Here is a 19,509-nt window from a genome sequence, read left to right as displayed (position 1 = left end):
GTGTCTGTAAATCAATTCTTCATAAATCAAAGAAACCGGAGCATGATCAGATATAAGAATAGGGTCATAAAAGATATTTTTAATCTTACATTTCAGTAATGCAGACACAAGAAAAAAGTCTATACGAGAATAAGACTGATGTGTGCTGGAGTAGCATGAAAATGTTTTGGTATTAGGGTTATATTCCCTCCATACGTCTATTAAATTAATTTCTTTCATAAATTGTTTAATCACCACTCGACTTTTTGCATGCGATTGATCTACTCCTGAACTCTTATCAAAAATAGGCCCCAAGGCGCAATTAAAGTCCCCAGCCATTATACATAGCCCGGGCAAAGACGAAACCATTAAAAATAGGTTTTGAAAAAATGCTGTCTCAGAGTTAGGAGCATACAAATTTACCAGGATTATTTTTTTTTGAGAATGGTTCCTTGAATGATTATGTATCTGCCAGTTTTGTCCATCTGTAAAGGAACAGTATTTATTCTGAACTAAAATCATTACACCCCTTGCCTGAGATGTAAAAGGAGCTGAGTAAATATTTCCCTTCCACCACCTCCTCACCTTCAGCTCATCTTCAGACTTTAAATGTGTTTCTTGAAGAAATATTATGGTTGACTGAAGTATTTTTATCCTATTCATAACTTGTTTAACCTTTTTTAATTTCTGCAGACCTCTACAATTCCAAGATGTTATTTTAATTTTTAATTTCAGTTATTCACTAAATGATAGTTGAAAGATAAGATCCCCCTTTCTAGTAGTCAAAGCAAACCAGATGAACATGTACAAAGAACAGCGAAAAATACAAGAATACCCCCCGTCCGTAAGTCCAGACATTTCCCTTTTAGTTGTTCCACTTCCAGAAAGCGAAAAACTGTTTCTCACCATGTGAGGATCAGTATAACTATACTGAGGTATTAGAATGAAAATAAAAATTGTAGCTGCTCTGCCGTTAGCATCTTTTTCCAAGCAACAAAAAGTCACAGGTCTATAACCTGCATCAGATGAATATTTACTGAATACATAGTAACTAACGCCTGGTTCATTTTAATTATTCAAAAAAAAAAAAAAAAAAAAACTGTTTATCAGAAAGAGCCCATTCTTTAGTCAGTACCTTTTACATTTTACTCACACCATCAATTCTACTGATTGTTTGACTTAATCCTCTGTATGAAGACTTCAGCCTCTTCTGCGCTGGTGAAGATGTGCGTGCGGTCATTGTAGGTCACGATGAGGCGAGCAGGGTAAATGATACCATACCGGAGCCCCAGGTGACGGAGGTGTCTCCGTGCCTCATCAAATCTCTTCATCATCTTGTGCGTCTCAGGTGGCACGTCCTGGTAGAATCGTACTGGTTGCCCGCATCACAGTTTCTTTGTCCTTATAATTCAGGAATTTCATTATAAGAGCAAGGGGTGTGGAGTCAGCAGCTGCACGCTCTCTTCTTGGACCCAGCCTGTGTGCCCATTCCACTGTCAACTTTCCCAGGAGTGGTGCAAGGTTGAGCACTTCTGGAAGCCAGCTTTCCAGGAATCCACAGGCATCGTTTCCCTCTGCTTGCTCTGGCAAGTTCACTAATCTCAAATTTGAGCGTCTGGCTCTTGCCTGCAAGTCCAACACTCTCTCCTCCAAGGATTTATTCTTCTCTTCCAGACATGTTACTTTGTTCTGAAGTACATTTACTGCGTCTTCTGTAGCAGATATTCTTGATTCCGCCTGTGTGACACGCGTAGTGCAGTCGGCTACCTCTTTCTTCATGTTTTCTGTTGCATTGAGAAGATCTTCACGTTTTGCAGCAAAATCAGTTTTCATTGTCAATAAATCTGATTTCATATCTTTGATAGCTGCCAATATTCCTCCTAAAGTAGCCTCTGATTCTTCACGAGCTTGCCCGTTTTCCGTAGTAGCGGTGCTAGCTGATTGAGCTATGCTAGCGTTACCCTCGCCAGCCTCTGTTTCCATTGCGCTTTCGTTAGCTTTGGGTTTGGTCGTTACGGTGGCAAAAGTTGACAAATCCGATTGCGTTCGGCCCAGAGTAGTCTTCTTAAGGGACATTGGAATCTCCCTTTATAATTCCGCTGCTTCAAAAAATGAGTTACGCTTTTGCAAAGTTGCTTAATGTGAGGATTTGATTTAAAAGAGTGGCAGAGCAGATTACGCTCGTCTTCTCAGCTAGCCGCCATAACCGGAAGTTCCACCATGCACATTTACTTCAATGATGCATTATTGTTAAAACCTGCCAGAAAATTTTATTTCAGTTTCAATTTATTTTCATTTATACAGCACCAATCAGAACAAAGTTGCTTCACGGCGCTTTACACAAGGTCTAACTTTACCAACACCCCAGGCCAGGAACACAAGCAACAGTGGTAAGAAAAAACTCCCTCTGAGGAAGAGACCTCAAGCAGACCAGACTCAAAGGGGCAACCCTCTGCTTGGGCCATGATACAGACACCACTTATAAACCAGTTCATAATACAAAATCCTGGAAATGTTGCTGGTGCACAGGACATCAGGTTTTCCAGGCAGACATCACAACAAAAATTTTATTATTATATTACGGTATGGCGTTCCATATGGCTTGGTAGATCTTGATACATGGCCAACTTTAAAAGTAGATCTCGGTTCAAAAAAGTTTGGGCACCCCTGGTTTTGACTATGTTGAATGTTTGGTCTCCAAAGTAAAGGTCAAACAAGTTTGACGTCCATTGGATTCTATGACGTGACATATGTTACCCCATAACATGATAACTAAGCATTACCATTCCTTTATAAAATGCTATTACCTCAACCAATAATTTGCATAATTTTTTTTTAAACCAAAAATGGAGCAAGTTTTGACCCCTGTACAAACTAAAACTGACCTTTGTCATCATTTTTGCTGTTTTTAACCTCATAACATTCAGTTACAGATCGTCCAAACTATACCTTCTTGGAATTGTTGCGATCAGACAAATGTGGTATAGTTTTCAACACAATTGGATCATTTTAAAATTTTGACCCCTGTGTAATTCTTTATTGACCCCTGTAGCTCATTAGAGGTCAGCTCCAGGATGGTTCCATATCTGAAAATAAACAGATAATTTAGAATGTGTGTGTCACATTTCATGTTTTTATCACAAAATGCACAATTCATGCACAAAGTCATTTGGATAAAAACAATTGTGTAGGCGCAGTTTTCTTAGATTTGTGTAAAGCATTTGATCTCGTGAATCATAATATTTTATTATTAAAGTTGTAATCTTTTAATTTTTCTGAGCGTGCCATAAAATGGATGGCATCTTATTTATCAAATAGAAAACAAGCCACCATGGTTAATGGCATTAAATCCCCCTACTTAGACTGTGCACTAGGAGTCCCCCAAGCATCTGTCTTGGGGCCGATTTTATTTTCATTATTCATTAATGACCTACCAAATGTTCATGAGGATGTGGACATACAACTTTACGCTGATGACCCGGTAGTCTACACAAGTACAAGATCACCTGAGGCAGCAGGTCAAACTCTTACATCAGCCCTAAAGTATATTTCAAATTGGCTTAATGGATCATGTCTGAAATTAAACATACAGAAAACTGTCTGTATGTATTTTTCAAACAAGGCGTCCAATATTGAGCGCTCCAATGTGTACATTGGAGATGATGAACTGCAGTTAGTTAAAGAATTCAAATATTTGGGAGTGTTACTGGACTCGACACTCTCCTTTAAATATCATATTAAAATGATAACTAAAATAATCAAATACAATGTGTTTAACTTCAACCAAATAAGGAGGTCAATGTCAGATCAAGCGGCTATGATGTTCTTGCACTGTATGATTTTTTTCTCATGTAGGTTACTGCATAACCAGCTGGTCTCTCACAGGTGTGACAATTTTAAAACCGATTGAAAGGCTTTATAAAAGAGCACTGAAAATTTTAGATAAAAGACCATTTTTGTATCACTGTAAAATTTTAACAGAGTATAACTTATTTAGTTTAGAAAATTTTATAAAATTTCAAAATGCTTGTCTAATATATAAAACTTTACATTTGTTGGCTCCTCCACCTCTTGCAAATTATATTAAATATAGAACAACTGCTATGAGAGTCACCAGGACCGTGAGTAGAGGGGACTGTGAGGTGTCTGTGCGAAAAACAGCTTTTGCACAAAATGTTCTGTCCTACAAAGGCAGTGTCCAATGGAACGCTTTACCAACTACAGTGAGAGAGGCTCCAAGTTTTAAGGCCTTCAAAAGTCACTTAAAGGAAGGACTCAAATCAAATAAAAAATGTGAGATTATGAATTCAATTGCAGAAACTAAGAAGAACTGTAGGGAAAGTGAAATGCACTACAGCACTTTAAGTTATTGTTCTTAAAGTTATGGTTTTTAAAATATATAAATGTATGAAATTAGACGCAGTTTTAATTAACTTATTCTAATTTAATTGTACATGTAGGTTTTTTTTTGTTTTTTTAACCGTGTGTCCTCCTTTGACTGAATTTGTGTAAAGATAACCTTCATGCTCAGATCACGTCAGTGTCCTTTTGTTTCCGGTCTTTTGTCTAGTCTGTGTATTGTTGTAGTAGTTAGTGACCCCTATGTAGTCTGTTGTATTGTAAGCTCCTGTGATGTGTGTTTTTACTGTAAATTTTACATTTTTATAGTCTGTCAGGGACGACAGATGGAAATTAGCCCATGGCTATAATCTGACATATTTAAATCAAATCAATTTTATTTATATAGCGCCAAATCACAACAAACAGCTGCCCCAAGGCGCTTTATATTGTAAGGCAAAAGCCATACAATAATTACGGAATTTTTTTTTAATAATTATTAAATAAATTATAAAATTTATTATTTAAATTTACACGTTATGTGTTCATTAATATGTTTCTGTGTAGGCTCTCAGTTGTCCAGGTGGTTTCCATAGTAGAGAAGCTTGAATCTTTGACTGGACTGGGTTGATTGACGCAAGGACGTTTTGCTTCAAATCACAGAAGCTTCCTCAGCTAAAATTCTTGCTCTGGTAGTCTGACTTCTGTCTTGACTCTTGTAGAGAAGAATAACAGAAGCCACAAAACCGGAAGTTTTAAACCTAACCAGACCCCTCCTACCGAGAGGCAGACTGCTATAGGCTAGTGACTAAACAATAGCTCTAATTAGCAACTATTGTGCTCTAGTTGGCACCCTAATGACAGGGCAGCTGTCCCTCCTAATGATGGGACGGATACCTCTCCTGACGACTCTCCTGATGATGTGAACGACTCATTACCATGAACAAAAGACTGAAACTGCTTTGACCTGAGTACCCCATTGTAAACAGGGGACAAAGCCTGTCTCAGACCCCTCCCCCGTTAAGGCTGGGTTTCAACTGTTTCACATATGACAGGGCAGCTGTCCCTCCTAATGATGGGATGGACGCCCTCTCTGCGGTGCTGGTAAAGCCTTTTGTATAACTGCTGCTTAGTCTCACCTATGTAACGAACACTACATAGGTGAGACTAAGCAGCCATTACACAAAAGACTATACCAGCTCCGCAGAGAGGGCGCCAGTGAACCTCAGTCTGCAGTTCATCGCCACCTTAAAGACACTAACCACACGTTTGAGGACAAGGAAGTTAAAATATTAGCCAGAGAGAAGAAATGGTTTGAGAGAGGGGTCAAGGAGGCATTCTTTGTGAAACGTTTGAAACCCAGCCTTAACCGGGGAGGGGGTCTGAGACACGCTTTATCCCCTGTTTACAATGGGGTACTCAGATCAAAGGAGTTTGTCTTTTGTTTATGGTAATGAGTCATTCACTTTGTCAGGAGAGTCATCAGGGAGCCATCAGGAGAGGCATCCATCCCATCATTAGGAGGGACAGCTGCCCTGTCATTAGGGTGCTAACTAGAGCACAATAGGTGCTAATTAGAACTATTGTTTAGTCACTAGCCTATAGCAGTCTGCCTCTCGGTAGGAGGGTTCTGGTTAGGTTTAAAACTCCAGCTTTTGTGGCTTCTGTTTATTCTTCTCTACAAGAGTCAAGACAGAAGTCAGACGACCAGAGCAAGAATTTTAGCTGAGGAAGCTTCTGTGATTTGAAGCAAAACGTCCTCGCATCAATCAACCCAGTCCAGTCGAAGATTCAAGCTTCTCTACTATTCATTAATATGTGTTGTCCCTTTTAAATAAATAAATTAAATTGTTATGGAAATTGGAGTTAAGCTGCCCCACTACCATTTGCTCTACATGATGGGCCCTTTTCAGACATCAGTGGTTCTGTGAAGCAGAATAAAGAAATTCAAGAAGTGATTTTGGGATCAATAAAGTTTAATCGTATCTTATTCATTCTGTGAATCCATTACGTATTCACAGCGCTTCACTTTTTCCACATTTTCTTTTGTTACAGCCTTATTCCAACATGGATTAAATAATTTTTTCACCTCAAAATTCTACTCACAACACCCCATAATGATATGAAAGTGTTTTTTTATTTTTGCAAATTTATTAAAATACTAAACTAAGAAATCCCATGTACGCAAGTATTCACAGCATTTGTTTTTCTACATTTTATGTTACAGCCTTATTGCAAAATGGAGTAAATTCATTTTTAATCTCAAAATTCTACTCACAACACCCCATAATGACAACATGAAAACGCAAAGTAGTCCTGCACCCTGAACGCAGAGCCCGGGCCAGTACATAGGGTTTAATTAGGCCAGCTAGGGAAGTGCTGGTCCATGAACAATTTTCTGAAATAGTGCAGCTCATCTCGACGGGACACAGTCACCCGTCAAGATGAGCTCCACTATCTCAGAAAACCCATGTTAAGTTTTGTCTTTACATAAAAATACAGTAATAAGTATCTTTTCAATTTAATAAAGTACAGACTTGCATACACATGCGCTGTCTGTAAAGAAAAATATTGTCAGAAGATGGGAATCTCTGCTCGCCAGGGGACCTAACTCGGCACACGTAACTGTCAATTTGCACTCCGGGCACATTAATTCGACAGGGCAGCTCAACTCAACATGACAACGAACATGCAGACCGCAAAAAAAGGTGATGTGACTGAGGAAATCTGAGCTCTGATTCTGATTCAGCACCCAAAAATGACTAAGTCAGTTCTCAAAGTCTACGCAAGAAAAAAATGTTTTTTGACTAGCGTAATTTTCTCTGTTGTCCTCCAGAGTGCCTTCCTGTCTGAAAGGCTGCTACTTTCATGCCACAGAGAGATACTACTGGTTAGTACATTCTCTATTGTTCCTCTATGGATGGAGGTGAAGACAGCCTGCTCAGGTGGGCACTCTTTAACCTGCGGAGAAAATGCAGATGCTGGTTCCTTTTTCACCAGAGAGGATACGTGCAGAGACCAGGTCAGCTTGTAAGAGACTGAACCTCCAGGAATTCTGATTGCTGCAGAAAGTAAAGTGTCTTTGTACATACAATAAATACAATGACGTTTGTCTGCTGCATCCGATTTGCAGTTACTCAATCCAGCCACTAGTGACAGTGTGCAGCCACAGTCCAGCGCCCGGGGACCACCTACAGATGCAGAGACTCTGCCTTGGTCAGGGGTAGAGAAAAGAGCAGACCCTAAATCAGCAGGTTTTTGAAACATTTATGAGCACAAATCTCTATTAGAGGCGTCACTGAAATATTCACAATATGTGTGTGGGGGGGGGGGGGGGAATCCCCCCCGGATTGGTTCTGCTGCTTCATGCAGATTTGCTCCAAAAGGGACAGTTTTCAGTTCACCTGCGGTTTGGTAAAGACAGGTTTGGCTGTTTTTATTAACCCTGCTAGCAGACAGGTTGTGGGTGGAGCTAATAAAGGACGGCCGACACGTAAGCAACAACAAATGTCGGAGAAATGCTCGGTGTATCCAGGTCAGCAGGAACATGATACTGCCCTCTTCACGTTACAGCTGCCGTCTGTCTCACGCCTCTCTAACCCTCATCAGCTTCCCCCACTGTGTTCGGATCTTACCTCCCTCCCCGCAGCCTCGCCATCCAGATCAGCACCGCGTCCTCGCTGCAGCTTGTCGGCTGACAGACGCATCACAGCCTGCCTCCTCCTGTTCTCCTAGCAACAGCCTCCACCTGCCCCGCCCACCACCCTCCAGCTCTAGTTAAAATCCCCCCCCCCCACACACACACACACACAGCCCTGTGTGCCCACAGTTAGTCTTTCCATCTTTGTGGACACAGAATCCACATACCCGCTGTCTCCTTGCTTGGGTTAAAGGTCAGCTTTTGTGTGCGTTTGTGTTAGAGGGAAAACAAATGTGTGCATTACAGAAAACTGCCTTCTCTTCTGAAATGTTTGGAATGCCACTTAAAATAAGAGTTTTGTTTTTTCAAACAAAAGGAGAAAGAAAGCAGGCAAACAATGACATTTTTCTGAAAATAGTCTTTGTCCAGTTTAAAGGCCCTTTAGTTAATAAAATCATCGGCGTTTATTTATTTGTCTGTCAGGCAGATTATGTCAAAACTACTGCACAGCTTTTGAGGAACTTTGCATCACAGAGATATTAAGCCATGGGAGACGCCACTGAATTTGGGAGGTGATCTGGATCCGTATTGGTGGACGTCAGAAATCTCAGATTGCTCTTGTTTCAAATGAATTGTCACTTATTTTGTCTTAAGGTACTTTTTTTTTTTTATTAACAACTACGTTCATAATCAAATCAGTTTCTTGGTTAGTTGTTACATCTACAAAATGTCAACCAGTGTTATCCAGAGCAGCTTGTAAAATAAACCAGGAAATATTCACATTTAAGAAGCTGAAATAATCAGAATTGGATGATCAGAATTTTTAAATAAAATCCCCCCCACACACACAACAGAAACTTCAAAAAAATGAATCATCAAAATAGTTGACTATTAATTCAAAAGATTAATCTTTGCAGCTGTAGTTTCCACCTTCACAATATTGATTCCAAAACTGTCCATCTTAATGTCATATCACATCACAAGTAGGATGGGGCAATTACTCAAAACTTGATTTCAGTTTATTTTGGCCTCTACTGAATATGGGGAAAAAGATATTCACAGCGCTCAACCTTTTCCACATTTTGTCATGTTACAGCTTTATTCCAAAATGGATGAAATTTTTTTCCTCAAAATTCTACACAATACCCCATAATGACAACATGAAAAAGTTTGAGATTTTTACAAATTTATAAAAAAATAAAATAAAAAAAAAATCATGTACATAAGTATTTACAGCCTTTGCCATTGACTCAACTCAACCTTTATTTCTAAAGCAGGTTTAAAATGACAGCAATCAATTTTATTTATATAGCGCCAAATGACAACAAACAGTTGCCCCAAGGCGCTTTATATTGTAAGGCAAGGCCAAACATGTATAAAGTGAATAAAATTGGTCCTAGCACAGAACCTTGTGGAACTCCATAATTAACCTTAGTCTGTGAAGAAGATTCCCCATTTAATCAATCAATCAATCAATTTTTTTATATAGCGCCAAATCACAACAAACAGTTGCCCCAAGGCACTATTTACATGAACAAATTGTAATCTATTAGATAAATATGATTCAAACCACCGCAGCGCAGTGCCTTTAATACCTATGGCATGCTCTAATCTCTGTAATAAAATTTTATGGTCAACAGTATCAAAAGCAGCACTGAGGTCTAACAGAACAAGCACAGAGATGAGTCCACTGTCTGAGGCCATAAGAAGATCATTTGTAACCTTCACTAATGCTGTTTCTGTACTATGATGAATTCTAAAACCTGACTGAAACTCTTCAAATAGACTATTCCTCTGCAGATGATCAGTTAGCTGTTTTACAACTACCCTTTCAAGAATTTTTGACAGAAAAGGAAGGTTGGAGATTGGCCTATAATTAGCTAAGATAGCTGGGTCAAGTGATGGCTTTTTAAGTAATGGTTTAATTACTGCCACCTTAAAAGCCTGTGGTACATAGCCAACTAATAAAGATAGACTGATCATATTTAAGATCGAAGCATTAATTAATGGTAGGGCTTCCTTGAGCAGCCTGGTAGGAATGGGGTCTAATAAACATGTTGATGGTTTGGATGAAGTAACAAATGAAAATAACTCAGACAGAACAATCGGAGAGAAAGAGCCTAACCAAATACCGGCATCACTGAAAGCAGCCAAAGATAACGATACGTCTTTGGGATGGTTATGAGTAATTTTTTCTCTAATAGTTAAAATTTTGTTAGCAAAGAAAGTCATGAAGTCATTACTAGTTAAAGTTAATGGAATACTCAGCTCAATAGAGCTCTGACTCTTTGTCAGCCTGGCTACAGTGCTGAAAAGAAACCTGGGGTTGTTCTTATTTTCTTCAATTAGTGATGAGTAGAAAGATGTCCTAGCTTTACGGAGGGCTTTTTTATAGAGCAACAGACTCTTTTTCCAGGCTAAGTGAAGATCTTCTAAATTAGTGAGACACCATTTCCTCTCCAACTTACGGGTTATCTGCTTTAAGCTACGAGTTTGTGAGTTATACCACGGAGTCAGGCACTTCTGATTTAAAGCTCTCTTTTTTAGAGGAGCTACAGCATCCAAAGTTGTCTTCAATGAGGATGTAAAACTATTGACGAGATACTCTATCTCACTTACAGAGTTTAGGTAGCTACTCTGCACTGTGTTGGTATATGGCATTAGAGAACATAAAGAAGGAATCATATCCTTAAACCTAGTTACAGCGCTTTCTGAAAGACTTCTAGTGTAATGAAACTTATTCCCCACTGCTGGGTAGTCCATCAGAGTAAATGTAAATGTTATTAAGAAATGATCAGACAGAAGGGAGTTTTCAGGGAATACTGTTAAGTCTTCTATTTCCATACCATAAGTCAGAACAAGATCTAAGATATGATTAAAGTGGTGGGTGGACTCATTTACTTTTTGAGCAAAGCCAATAGAGTCTAATAATAGATTAAATGCAGTGTTGAGGCTGTCATTCTCAGCATCTGTGTGGATGTTAAAATCGCCCACTATAATTATCTTATCTGAGCTAAGCACTAAGTCAGACAAAAGGTCTGAAAATTCACAGAGAAACTCACAGTAACGACCAGGTGGATGATAGATAATAACAAATAAAACTGGTTTTTGGGACTTCCAATTTGGATGGACAAGACTAAGAGTCAAGCTTTCAAATGAATTAAAGCTCTGTCTGGGTTTTTGATTAATTAATAAGCTGGAATGGAAGATTGCTGCTAATCCTCCGCCCCGGCCCGTGCTACGAGCATTCTGACAGTTAGTGTGACTCGGGGGTGTTGACTCATTTAAACTAACATATTCATCCTGCTGTAACCAGGTTTCTGTAAGGCAGAATAAATCAATATGTTGATCAATTATTATATCATTTACCAACAGGGACTTAGAAGAGAGAGACCTAATGTTTAATAGACCACATTTAACTGTTTTAGTCTGTGGTGCAGCTGAAGGTGCTATATTATTTTTTCTTTTTGAATTTTTATGCTTAAATAGATTTTTGCTGGTTATTGGTAGTCTGGGAGCAGGCACCGTCTCTACGGGGATGGGGTAATGAGGGGATGGCAGGGGGAGAGAAGCTGCAGAGAGGTGTGTAAGACTACAACTCTGCTTCCTGGTCCCAACCCTGGATAGTCACGGTTTGGAGGATTTAAGAAAATTGGCCAGATTTCTAGAAATGAGAGCTGCTCCATCCAAAGTGGGATGGATGCCGTCTCTCCTAACAAGACCAGGTTTTCCCCAGAAGCTTTGCCAATTATCTATGAAGCCCACCTCATTTTTTGGACACCACTCAGACAGCCAGCAATTCAAGGAGAACATGCGGCTAAACATGTCACTCCCGGTCTGATTGGGGAGGGGCCCAGAGAAAACTACAGAGTCAGACATTGTTTTTGCAAAGTTACACACCGATTTAATGTTAATTTTAGTGACCTCCGATTGGCGTAACCGGGTGTCATTACTGCCGACGTGAATTACAATCTTACCAAATTTACGCTTAGCCTTAGCCAGCAGTTTCAAATTTCCTTCAATGTCGCCTGCTCTGGCCCCCGGAAGACAATTGACTATGGTTGCTGGTGTCGCTAACTTCACATTTCGCAAAACAGAGTCGCCAATAACCAGAGTTTGAACCTCGGTGGGTGTGTCGTTGAGTGGGGAAAAACGGTTAGAGATGTGAACGGGTTGGCGGTGTACACGGGGCTTCTGTTTAGGGCTACGCTTCCTCCTCACAGTCACCCAGTCAGCCTGCTTTCCCGGCTGCTCGGGATCTGCCACAGTTCAGAATAATAGTAGTGCTATGTGAGTAAAAAGATTAATCCAGGTTTTGAATATATTTCTTATTGTTATGTGGGAAACAAGGTACCAGTAGATTCAGTAGATTCTCACAAATCCAACAAGACCAAGCATTCATGATATGCACACTCTTAAGGCTATGAAATTGGGCTATTAGTAAAAAAAAAAGTAGAAAAGGGGGTGTTCACAATAACAGTAGCATCTGCTGTTGACGCTACAAACTCAAAACTATTATGTTCAAACTGCTTTTTTATCAATCCTGTGAATCACTAAACTAGTATTTAGTTGTATAACCACAGTTTTTCATGATTTCTTCACATCTGTGAGGCATTCATTTTGTTGGTTTAGAACCAAGATTTTGCTGGTTTACTAGTGTGCTTGGGGTCATTGTCTTGTTGAAACACCCATTTCAAGGGCATGTCCTCTTCAGCATAAGGCAACATGACCTCTTCAAGTATTTTGACATATCCAAACTGATCCATGATACCTGGTATGTGATATATAGGCCCAACACCATAGTAGGAGAAACATGCCCATATCATGATGCTTGCACCACCATGCTTCACTGTGAACTGTGGCTTGAATTCAGAGTTTGGGGGTCGTCTCACAAACTGTCTGCGGCCCTTGGACCCAAAAAGAACAATTTCACTTATCAGTCCCCAAAATATTCCTCCATTTCTCTTTAGGCCAGCTGATGTGTTCTTTGTCAAATTGTAACCTCTTCTGCACGTCTTTTATTTAACAGAGGGAATTTACGGGGGAGTCTTGCAAATAAATTAGCTTCACACAGGCTTCTAACTGTCACAGCACTTACAGGTAACTCCAGACTGTCTTTGATCATCCTGGAGCTGATCAATGGGTGAGCCTTTGCCATTCTGGTTATTCTTCTATCCATTTTGATGGTCGTTTTCCATTTTCTTCCACACATCTGTTTTTTTTTGTCCATTTTAAAGCATTGGAGATCATTGTAGATGAACAGCCTATAATTTTTTGCACCTGTGTATAAGTTTTCCCCTCTCCAATCAACTCTTTAATCAAACTACGCTGTTCTTCTGAACAATGTCTTGAACGTCCCATTTTCCTCAGGCTTTCAAAGAGAAAAGCATGTTCAACAGGTGCTGGCTTCATCCTTAAATAGGGGACACCTGATTCACACCTGTTTGTTCCACAAAACTGACGAACTCACTGACTGAATGCCACACTACTATTATTGTGAACACCCCCTTTTCTACTTTTTTTTTTTTACTAATAGCCCAATTTCATAGTCTTAAGAGTGTGCATATCATGAATGCTTGGTCTTGTTGGGTTTGTGAGAATCTACTCAATCTACTGGTACCTTGTTTCTCATGTAACAATAAGAAATATACTCAAACCCTGGATTAATCTTTTTAGTCACGTAGCACTACTATTATTCTGAATACTACTGTGTATATATTAGGGGTGCCGGAAAAAAAAAAAAAAAAAAAAAAAAAAAAAAATCGATTCATGTCCGAATCGCAATTCTTATTACGATTCTGAATTGATCCAAAATGTCCAAGAATCAATTTTTAAAAAGCATTTTTTAAACATTTTCTTGCTTACTCGCTACGTGTACTGTTTGTCAGGGAACAGCCTCCGTACTACAGCGTCCCCGCAAGGGGAGGGTCCGGCGTGCTTCAAATATTCATGAGCTGTAGCTTAGCATGGCGGACGAAGAGCTAATTCAGCCAGCACCGTCTTTGCTGAAGGCAAATATTTGGGTGCATTTTGGATTTTTATTATTTGCTGCGTAAGAAGGAGCCTGACATGACTTATGCAGTGTGCAAAATCTGCAAAATGAAATTCAAGTACTTCGGAAACACTTCAAATCCGCAAGCCCACATGCGACGCCATCGCCCGGAGCTAAAAGACGTGAAGCAGCGGTCTCTGCCGACTACTGACCAGCGCACACTCCATCACGTCGCTAAACTGCCAGCCAACTCTGAACGAGCAGATAGGTAGATTTACATCTTTAGAATCACTTGATTAACCTTGTAAAGCTGCATTTTCTTAAACAAACATTTTTTAAGTAATATAACTATTTCTAGGAGCTCTTTGAATCGAAAATCGATTCTGAATCGAATCGTCACCCCAAGAATCGGAATCGAGTCGCCCCTAGTGTGTGTGTATACATACATACACACACAAGGTTGTGTAGGATTACTTTGAAATGTAATCCAAAAGTAATCATATTACAAGTAATCCAAATCTATGTACATACATACATGTAATCCATATGTAAACTTTCAAAGTAGTCCTACCCAACTTTGTGTATATATGTGTGTCTGTGTGTGTGTGACTTTACATAATATTACTTTCCAAGTTAATCACTGAACTGCTCACACACTAAAATGACCTTTTGCTGACATTAAGAATGTTACAGCATAAGCCTTGTTTCTTCGAAGCACAGATGTACATTTTAATCAATCAATCAATCAATTTTATTTATATAGCGCCAAATCACAACAAACAGTTGCCCCAAGGCGCTTTATATTGTAAGGCAAGGCCATACAATAATTACGTAAAAACCCCAACGGACAAAACGACCCCCTGTGAGCAAGCACTTGGCGACAGTGGGAAGGAAAAACTCCCTTTTAACAGGAAGAAACCTCCAGCAGAACCAGGCTCAGGAAGGGGCAGTCTTCTGCTGGGACTGGTTGGGGCTGAGGGGAGAGAACCAGGAAAAAGACATGCTGTGGAGGGGAGCAGAGATCAGTCACTAATGATTAAATGCAAAGTTGTGCATACAGAGCAAAAAGAGAAAGAAACAGTGCATCATGGGAACCCCCCAGCAGTCTACGTCTATAGCAGCATAACTAAGGGATGGTTCAGGGTCACCTGATCCAGCCCTAACTATAAGCTTTAGCAAAAAGGAAAGTTTTAAGCCTAATCTTAAAAGTAGAGAGGGTGTCTGTCTCCCTGATCTGAATTGGGAGCTGGTTCCACAGGAGAGGAGCCTGAAAGCTGAAGGCTCTGCCTCCCATTCTACTCTTAAAAACCCTAGGAACTACAAGTAAGCCTGCAGTCTGAGAGCGAAGTGCTCTATTGGGGTGATATGGTACTATGAGGTCCCTAAGATAAGATGGGACCTGATTATTCAAAACCTTATAAGTAAGAAGAAGAATTTTAAATTCTATTCTAGAATTAACAGGAAGCCAATGAAGAGAGGCCAATATGGGTGAGATATGCTCTCTCCTTCTAGTCCCCGTCAGTACTCTAGCTGCAGCATTTTGAATTAACTGAAGGCTTTTCAGGGAACTTTTAGGACAACCTGATAATAATGTATTACAATAGTCCAGCCTAGAGGAAATAAATGCATTAATTAGTTTTTCAGCATCACTCTGAGACAAGGCATTTCTAATTTTAGAGATATTGCGTAAATGCAAAAAAGCAGTCCTACATATTTGTTTAATATGCTCTTTGAATGACATATCCTGATCAAAAATGACTCCAAGATTTCTCACAGTATTACTAGAGGTCAGGGTAATGCCATCCAGAGTAAGGATCTGGTTAGACACCATGTTTCTAAGATTTGTGGGGCCAAGTACAATAACTTCAGTTTTATCTGAGTTTAAAAGCAGGAAATTAGAGGTCATCCATGTCTTTATGTCTGTAAGACAATCCTGCAGTTTAGCTAATTGGTGTGTGTCCTCTGGCTTCATGGATAGATAAAGCTGGGTATCATCTGCGTAACAGTGAAAATGTAAGCAATGCCGTCTAATAATACTGCCTAAGGGAAGCATGTATAAAGTGAATAAAATTGGTCCTAGCACAGAACCTTGTGGAACTCCATAATTAACCTTAGTCTGTGAAGAAGATTCCCCATTTACATGAACAAATTGTAATCTATTAGATAAATATGATTCAAACCACCGCAGCGCAGTGCCTTTAATACCTATGGCATGCTCTAATCTCTGTAATAAAATTTTATGGTCAACAGTATCAAAAGCAGCACTGAGGTCTAACAGAACAAGCACAGAGATGAGTCCACTGTCTGAGGCCATAAGAAGATCATTTGTAACCTTCACTAATGCTGTTTCTGTACTATGATGAATTCTAAAACCTGACTGGAACTCTTCAAATAGACCATTCCTCTGCAGATGATCAGTTAGCTGTTTTACAACTACCCTTTCAAGAATTTTTGAGAGAAAAGGAAGGTTGGAGATTGGCCTATAATTAGCTAAGATAGCTGGGTCAAGGGATAGCTTTTTAAGTAATGGTTTAATTACTGCCACCTTAAAAGCCTGTGGTACATAGCCAACTAATAAAGATAGATTGATCATATTTAAGATCGAAGCATTAAATAATGGTAGGGCTTCCTTGAGCAGCCTGGTAGGAATGGGGTCTAATAGACATGTTGATGGTTTGGATGAAGTAACTAATGAAAATAACTCAGACAGAACAATCTGAGAGAAAGAGTCTAACCAAATACCAGCATCACTGAAAGCAGCCAAAGATAACGATACGTCTTTGGGATGGTTATGAGTAATTTTTTCTCTAATAGTTAAAATTTTATTAGCAAAGAAAGTCATGAGGTCATTACTAGTTAAAGTAAAAGGAATACTCGGCTCAATAAAGCTCTGACTCTGTCAGCCTGGCTACAGTGCTGAAAAGAAACCTGGGGTTGTTCTTATTTTCTTCAATTAGTGATGAGTAGTAAGATGTCCTAGCTTTACGGAGGGCTTTTTTATAGAGCAACAGACTCTTTTTCCAGGCTAAGTGAAGATCTTTTAAATTAGTGAGACGCCATTTCCTCTCCAACTTACGGGTTATCTGCTTTAAGCTGCGAGTTTGTGAGTTATACCACGGAGTCAGGCACTTCTGATTTAAAGCTCTCTTTTTCAGAGGAGCTACAGCATCCAAGGTTGTCTTCAATGAGGATGTAAAACTATTGACGAGATACTCTATCTCACAGAGTTTAGGTAGCTACTCTGTACTGTGTTGGTATATGGCATTAGAGAACATGAAGAAATCATATCCTTAAACCTAGTTACAGCGCTTTCTGAAAGACTTCTACTGTAATGAAACTTATTCCCCACTGCTGGGTAGTCCATCAGAGTAAATGTAAATGTTATTAAGAAATGATCAGACAGAAGGGAGTTTTCAGGGAATACTGTTAAGTCTTCAATTTCCATACCATAAGTCAGAACAAGATCTAAGATATGATTAAAGTGGTGGGTGGACTAATTTACATTTTGAGCAAAGCCAATTGAGTCTAATAATAGATTAAATGCAGTGTTGAGGCTGTCATTCTCAGCATCTGTGTGGATGTTAAAATCGCCCACTATAATTATCTTATCTGAGCTAAGCACTAAGTCAGACAAAAGGTCTGAAAATTCACAGAGAAACTCACAGTAACGACCAGGTGGACGATAGATAACAACAAATAAAACTGGTTTTTGGGACTTCCAATTTGGATGGACAAGACTAAGAGTCAAGCTTTCAAATGAATTAAAGCTCTGTCTGGGTTTTTGATTAATTAATAAGCTGGAATGGAAGATTGCTGCTAATCCCCCGCCTCGGCCCGTGCTATGAGCGTTCTGGCAGTTAGTGTGACTCGGGGGTGTTGACTCATTTAAACTAACATATTCATCCTGCTGTAACCAGGTTTCTGTAAGGCAGAATAAATCAATATGTTGATCAATTATATCATTTACTAACAGGGACTTAGAAGAGATTTTAGTTAACAGAACGACCTTGAGCAGGGAACGAGGGAGCCTGTTCACTATTGTGTTACTGTTATATTTCATTTTGGTAACAGTTCATATCAGTGTGGGAACAGACTAGGAGACACCGCTATGTTTTGTATATTGTCTTCTGTAATATGTCGGTATGCAACTTTGCTTCAATAAATTCAGGAGGTGAGCAGGCGGGCCCTTCAGAGCTGACTGGCGAGCAGGGACGATGGTCATGCCTGCCGGCTCTCTCTCCTGATCAGGAAAGAAATCCAGTATTTCCTGCGTGGTCATTCTCTGCAATAATTTGAGCTGTCTCTTTTACCAGGTTTAACCCTGACATAAAGGAATTGTTTTCTCATGGCGTGATTAATGCAAAGTGTCTGTATTTCAATATGCAGTGTTCAGATACATGAGGATATCTGAGTTTTGTTTAGTTAGAGCAAGTAGAAAAATAAGCTGTTGCCACATATTCGCACATGGTATTTTGTCATTTTATTTTGCTGATGTTGACACTTAAAGATTGAAACTGTCCTTGTTCCCGGTAGAGACTGTGCTGATCGTTTCTACTTTGTAACCATGGTGACGGCATCCTTGTTTGCTTGAATGAATAAAAAGCGAGGTAGAGTGTCACTCAGCAGAGAGAGGGAAGGAGAGACTGAACTAATCTGTTGCTCAAATGGTATACTCTCTCTCTCTCTCCTCAGGAGCCAACACTCTGCTCGCGAGCAAAAGCTAAACAGTGACTTCTGGTGTGTTTCTTTGATATCAGGTTCCTTCCCACTGTGGCCAAGTGCTTGCTCACAGGGGGTCGTTTTGACCGTTGGGGTTTTACATCATTATTGTATGGCCTTGCCTTACAATATAAAGCGCCTTGGGGCAACTGTTTGTTGTGATTTGGCGCTATATAAAAAAAAAATTGATTGATTGATTGATCAGGTTGTCCGTGATTTCTATTACAGGGTGAACCCAACAATTGGTGACTTTAATGTTCATATAAATAAGCCTTCTTTGCAAATCATTTATGGAAATTGTGGATGCATTAGGATTCCAGCAATGCATTCAGGACTCGACGCACATTAGTGGAAATACCCTGGATGAAAATTGACATCATGCCTCTTGCATCGGTGGTCTCTGATCACTCACTTATTAGACCTTAGTTTCGTCGCTGTGTTTAGTGGAACAACAACCTTATTTATCACTACAGAGACACATCAACTCCTCAACTAAGACTGAACTTGAAGCTAAACTGCCTGATGTCTTAGCTTCACATTTGGAAAATGCCCAATCAGTAGACAGTCTTGTGGGTAGTTTAAACTCAGACCTCCAAACTACACTCGACATGATTACTCCACCTATATTAAAACCACACCCCCCCAAAACACAGTCACCTTGGTTTTATGATTACTTGCGTGACCTCAAGCATAAAGCTATAGAGGTCTAGAACGGAAATGGCGTAGTTCAAAATTAGAAGTATTCCACCTTGTATGCACTACTCACTACAAAGCAGGTCTATTACTCAACAAAAACAAGCATAACTCAAAGTTCTTGTTCGACACGGTGACTTATTCATGG

General features: G+C 39.6%; 1 protein-coding gene across 3 annotated transcripts in view; it reads right to left on the bottom strand.

The window, feature by feature from the left end:
• kifc3 (kinesin family member C3) overlaps positions 1-19,509 on the bottom strand; it is a 203,991-nt gene that overhangs the window by 133,047 nt on the left and 51,435 nt on the right. For 2 of the 3 annotated variants that reach the window (XM_034182872.1, XM_034182880.1), the window contains exon 1: positions 7,953-8,063. The exons of the other annotated variant lie outside the window; for it this stretch is intronic. In XM_034182872.1, coding sequence (XP_034038763.1) covers positions 7,953-8,024 — 72 coding nt within the window. In that variant the 5' untranslated portion in view covers positions 8,025-8,063. Of the gene's footprint in view, positions 1-7,952; positions 8,064-19,509 lie in introns of those variants that run through there. 3 annotated transcript variants of the gene reach the window in all.

The sequence above is a fragment of the Thalassophryne amazonica genome, chromosome 2, assembly GCF_902500255.1.
Source record: "Thalassophryne amazonica chromosome 2, fThaAma1.1, whole genome shotgun sequence".
NCBI classification, from domain to species: domain Eukaryota; kingdom Metazoa; phylum Chordata; class Actinopteri; order Batrachoidiformes; family Batrachoididae; genus Thalassophryne; species Thalassophryne amazonica.
This window is presented reverse-complemented; position numbering and strand designations above follow the sequence as displayed.